Here is a 6069-nt window from a genome sequence, read left to right on the forward strand (position 1 = left end):
GCAGAGAAGGAGCGTGGAAATGGGACCACAGCAAACAGAAATGGAAAGCAGTATTCTACCAGCACATTGCATAAAAATTGGAAAATGAGCAAGGGGAGAAGTAGGGTTGATTGGAAACCATAAGGAAATGTACCTTTGGGGTAAAGATCCTAAATGAGTATTTTGGAATGTCAAAGAAAACAATGCTTCTGGGCAGACAGCAAACATGTGATTAAGACTGTGCCAACTAATAATGACCAACGGTATTAATAAGGCCAACTGTACTTAAATCAAGTAAATCTCCTTGTTCAAATGGCGTGCACACTCGGGTGCTGACTGAAATAAAGAAGGAAACTGCAGAAGCCCTGGGCAACATCCTCCAAACACACATAGGTTCTGGAACAGTGCCTGAGGATTGGAATATTTCTTATGTTACCCTTTTATGTTACCCCTTTATTCAACAGATGTGAACCCAGTAACTGCAGGCGGATCAGTTGAACTTCAATGATGGTTGAATGTTTAAAGCAATTGTTATGAACCGAACGAGCAGTCACTCGAACAAGTGTGGATTGATGAGAGAAATACAACGTGAATTTGTTAAATGCAAGTCATGTCCAGCGAACTTGGTAAAGTTATATTTATGGAAATAACAATAGATAATCAATGAGGGAATGCAATTGGTATGTATTTTGGAAAGGCATTTCAACAAGATAGGCTTATCAACAAGACTGATGATATAGAAAGGGATTAGCATCTACGTAAATTGGCAAAGTAACTGGAAATCGAGAGTGATGGTGGAATGTAGTCTTCTTTAGATTGGAGGGAAATGGACAGTCGAGTTCCCCATGAATCTGTCCCGGGGCCACTGCTTTTCCCCAATAACATTGAGAGATGGATGCGAAGGGCAGAATTTCCCAATTGCAATTGTCGCAATGATCTCCAAATTGGAATAAAAAATTGAGGTCGGGTGTAGGGAAAAGAGACAGCAGACTTCAAGAAGATAAAATCAAGCCTTGAGCATCAGCAGATGAAATTGTCAGTGAAGCAGTACAGGTGTTTTGTAGACAACAATTGTTTTCTGAGGAAAATACAAAATGTTTTAAAAATAGCCTGCGAATCTGGCTTTGGTTGATTAGGTCTGGTTGTTTAATTAAATGTAAGGGCAAGAGTGTGCTCGGCCCGGATGTCCCAACAGACCATTCCATTCCGTATAAGAGAGGTCTCAGGTAACCACATTGACGCCATTCAGACAGAGCCTGATGGGCAACTACATGGGCTATCCGGTCATCTTTGTGTTTGAGCGCATCTACTACCCTGTTCTTGCAACAGTCGGCATCACTGGTAAGGATATGGAGCCACACAATGTGTGCACGTTTGTGAACGTTGTAGAAATGTTATCTTCCACTGCAACTATAGTAACTCAACCAGACGAAACGAAATTTAAGGCAGCGCCTCTTCTCCAAGAAACCCTTCTTGCTTAAGTCCATACTCCGCCACCTCCAGTTTAAATTCCATTTGGAATATTTTGGAGGACCAAGAATCAAGAACCAAGAAGAACCTTCTCAACCTTTAGATAATCTGCTTTCTCTTTCTGATTCAGATCTGGGCAATATAACCTTGATAATGGATTAGATTATATATGTTTCTATTTTCAAACTGCAAGAAATCAGTGATTTACGTTGTCTCTGGTTTATTACAGTCTGGTGATATATTTTTATTTTTTTCCCCTCTCTGTTCCAGTGAACTTGGTGGCGATCGTAATCCTGTCCCGGGGAAAATGCGGACTCTCCAAATGTATTACTCGCTATCTGCTTGCCATGGCGCTGGCCGATGTAATGGTGGTGATCGTCGAAGTCATACTGAAGCGGATCAACAACATTTACTTGCCGATAAATATCTTGTTCATCACTCCAATCTGTGCCATGAAAATAGTCACAAAGATTGCAGCCCTCGACTGTTCTGTCTGGTTCACGGTCGCTTTTACCTTTGATCGTTTTGTGGCCATTTCTTGTCCAAACCTCAGACCAAGGTATTGTACCGAGAGGACCGCAAGTGTGGTCTTAGCAACAGTGTGCACGCTGGCTTGTTTGAGGAGTATCCCTTTTTACTTTATTTATGAACCTAGATTTATCCTTAACAACGTCCCGTATTTCTGCATTGGAACCGCCGCCTACTATACTTCGCCTCTGTGGGCGGCGTACGGGTGGTTCGACAGTATCTTAACCCCTTTGATACCAATCTGCCTCATCCTTCTGTTCAACGCCCTTACCATCAAACACATCATAAAGTCCAATAAGATCCGTAGGGCGCTCATGTATAACGTTGGTGAAGGTAATGATTCTGAGAGCGAGAACCGTAAAAGGTCCATGATTTTGCTTTTTACTCTGTCTGCCAATTTCATCCTCATGTGGACAACATATGTTGTACATTCCTTAAACTGGCGAATGAGAAACTACAACTACACAGACAGGAATTTCACCAACCCGATATACATCAACCAGCAAACAGGGTTCATGTTGCAACTACTGAGTTCCTGCACCAACACGTGTATCTATGGACTGACACAGAGGATGTTCAGACACGAGCTGTACAATGGTGTGAGATACCTGCTCACACTCAATGGGCGACTCTGTAAATAGTAATTTCCTGACATAAAGCTGTTGCCGGTATTGCAGTGTTTCTTCGCTAGTTTAGTTTAGTGACACGGCGCGGAAACAGGCCCTTCGGCCCACCGAAACCCTACCGACCAGAGCACCCTCTACACTAGCACTATCCACCGTACTAGGAACAATTTAAAATCTTTTACCGAAGCCTATTAATCTACAAACCTGTTGGTCTCTGGAGTGTGCGTGTGTGGAAACCGGAGCACACGGAGAAAACCCACGCGATCGCGGTCACGGCGAACACGGACAATAGACAATAGACAATAGGTGCATGGCCCTTCGAGCCAGCACCACCACTCAATGTGATCATGGCTGATCATTCTCGATCAGTACCCCGTTCCTGCCTTTTCCCCATACCCCCTGACTCCGCTATCCTTAAGAGCCCTATCAAGCTCTCTCCTGAATGCATTCAGAGAATTGACCTCCACTGCCTTCTGAGGCAGAGAATTCCACATATTTACAACTCTCTGACTGAAAACGTTTTCCTCATCTCCGTTTTAAATGGCCTACCCCTTATTCTTAAACTGTGGCCCCTTGTTCTGGACTCCCCCAACATTGGGAACATGTTTCCTGCCTCTGACGTGTCCAACCCCATAATAATCTTATATGTTTCGATAAGATCCCCTCTCATCCTTCTAAACTCCAGTGTATACAAGCCTAGTCGCTCCAGTCTTTCAACATACGACAGTCCCGCCATTCCGGGAATTAACCTAGTAAACCTACGATGCACTCCCTCAATAGCAAGAGTATCCTTCCTCAAATTTGGAGACCAAAACTGCACACAGTACTCCATGTGCAGCCTCACTAGGGCCCTGTAAACTGCAGAAGGACCTCTTTGCTCCTATACTCAACTCTTCTTGTTACCATAAAAATAGACAATAAGCAATAGACAATAGGTGCAGGGGTAGGCCATTCGTCCTTCGAGCCAGCACCACCATTCAATGTGATCATGGCTGGTCATTCTCAATCAGTACCCCGTTCCTGCCTTCTCCCCATACCCCCTGACTCTGATATCCTTAAGAGGATCTACCTCTCTCTCGAATGCATTCAGAGAAATGGCCTCCACTGCCTTCTGAGGCAGCGAATTCCACAGATTTAGAACTCACAGACTGAAAAAGATTTTCCTCATCTCCGTTCTTTTTTTTTTTTTTTTTTTTTTTAATTTTTGAAAAGCATATGTACAAATAGAATTTTTTTTTAAAACACATTTGTTACAGAGTTCTTACATAGCTTCAATTTTTAAATTTTTGAAAAGAGAAAGTAGAAAACAAACAACAAAAAAAACCTATAAACTTGAGGAGAGAGAATAAGAGGGTTAAAAAATATATATTAAAGGGAGTAGATCCGGGAGACAATAGCAGTACATCCAACCCCTAACTCAAGTTACAACTTTTAATTTAAAATTTTTATTTTAGTCCTGTGCCAAACCCATTTACTTTTCTAAAAATTCAATAAATGGAGACCATATTTTTAAAAATAACTCAGGTTTGTCAATTAAGGCAAATCTTATTTTTTCCAAATGCAGGGTCTCTGTCATTTCCGTAGTCCACATTTTAATTGTGGGGGTTATTGGTTTTTTCCAAAATTTAAGTATTAATTTTTTCGCAGTTATTAGACTGTAATCAAGAAAATGTACCTGACTTGCTGTAAAATTTGCAGTATGTTCTGATAATCCTAATATAATTAATTTTGGATCCATATCTAATTTTTTGTTAATAACTTTAGAAACTATTTTTAAAATCTCCAACCAGAAGTTTTGCATTTTTATACAAGTTACGAAAATATGAGTTAAATTAGCTTCTTGAAATTGACATTTATCACAAATAGGAGAGATACTAGGAAAAATCCTATTTAATTTCGTCTTCGAATAATGTAATCCATGTATTATTTTAAATTGTATTAAGGAATGTCTAGTATTTAATGAACATTGATGTATATGTTGTAAACTTTCATCCCATATATCTTGCATTATAAGTTGATTCAATTCGTCCTCCCATGCTCGTCTATAAGATTCTGATGACGTAATGTCAGTGTCAAGGAGAGTATTATAAATAAAGGATATTAATTTATTTGAATTATAATGTCGATTCAGGCATACATCAAGTATTTCTGGACCTCTAAATTTATATTCTTGCATGTGTGATTTTACATAATCTCTAAGTTGTAAATATCTAAAATAATTATTAACATGTAATCTGTACTTCTGCTGTAAATCCTGAAAAGAAAGAAAAGTTCCCTTATGATAAAGATCTCCCACCCTTTTAATTCCATAACTTTTCCATTGAGCAAATCCTCTATCTGAGACAGACGGTTTAAAAGAAGGATTATTCGCAATAGGGAGGAAAGCAGATAATTTACTCAATTTTAAAGTAAGATTTAATTGTTTCCAGGTACGGATAACACTGTGTATAATGGGATTACCTCCATATGTTTTTTTATTTAAATTTATTGGAGCTAAGAGGATCGCACCAATATCAAATGGTAAACAATCCTCTTTCTCCATCTTTAACCAATCCGGTTGTTGATGAGAATCATCCAACCAGCAGGTTATATTTTTAATATTAACCGCCCAATAATAAAATAAAAAGTTAGGTAAGGCAATTCCTCCATTAATTTTAGACTTACATAGATGTCTTTTATTTATTCTATGAGTCTTGTAGTCCCAAATAAAATTAGTAACAATTGAATCAATTTTTAAAAAAAACTTTTTTGGAAGATAGATCGGAATTGCTTGAAATAAGTATAGTAGCTGTGGAAGAAAGATCATCTTTATAGCATTACTACGACCAACTAATGATATAGGAAGTGTTTTCCAAAATTGGATATTTCTGTGTAATTTAGTGAGTAAAGGAGGAAAATGTAATTTAAATAAAGAAGTATATTTCCTAGTCACGTAAATTCCAAGATATTTAAACTTTTCATAGGCAATTTTAAAAGGAAATTGTTGAAGTATGGCCGGATTATGCTCCATTATTGGCATAATTTCACTTTTGTACCAGTTAATTCTATAACCTGAAAATGAACCAAATTGAGTTATGAGATTTAATAAATTCGGAATGCTAATTTCTGGCTTTGTAATATATATTAACACATCATCCGCATATAAAGAAATTTTATTGGTTGTATGTTTAGTGTTATAGCCATGAATATCTGAATTTGATCTAATACTCTCAGCAAGTGGTTCTATAATAAGGGCAAATAGAAGCGGTGATAGTGGACATCCTTGTCTACAACCCCTAGATAAATGAAATTTGGATGACAGCATTTGATTAGTTAATATTCTAGCTGTTGGGGATGTATATAGAAGTTTCACCCATGAACAAAAATTTTCACCTAGTTGAAATTTTTCCATCACTGAGAAAAGATAGGGCCATTCTACTTGATCAAATGCTTTTTCAGCATCTAGCGAGATGATTGCTAAATCTTC

The 6069-nt window shown here is 38.3% G+C and overlaps 1 protein-coding gene across 1 annotated transcript; it reads left to right on the forward strand.

The window, feature by feature from the left end:
* Window positions 1-1238: 1238 nt before the first annotated feature.
* LOC144610382 (putative G-protein coupled receptor 139) lies at window positions 1239-2618 on the forward strand. The gene is made up of 2 exons (XM_078429017.1): window positions 1239-1320; window positions 1720-2618. Exons 1-2 carry the CDS (start codon window positions 1239-1241, stop codon window positions 2616-2618), a joined length of 981 nt encoding a protein of 326 aa, XP_078285143.1.
* Window positions 2619-6069: the final 3451 nt, after the last annotated feature.

This window comes from Rhinoraja longicauda, chromosome 36 (genome assembly GCF_053455715.1).
Source record: "Rhinoraja longicauda isolate Sanriku21f chromosome 36, sRhiLon1.1, whole genome shotgun sequence".
Classification (NCBI taxonomy): Eukaryota; Metazoa; Chordata; class Chondrichthyes; order Rajiformes; family Arhynchobatidae; genus Rhinoraja; species Rhinoraja longicauda.

Bases quoted from the DNA above. Each gene is read 5' to 3' on its own strand.
- LOC144610382 (XM_078429017.1), top strand. From the start codon at position 1,239: ATGGGCAACTACATGGGCTATCCGGTCATCTTTGTGTTTGAGCGCATC. The intron at 1,321-1,719 runs GTAAGGATATGG...TCTCTGTTCCAG, and splicing joins TGCAACAGTCGGCATCACTG to TGAACTTGGTGGCGATCGTA.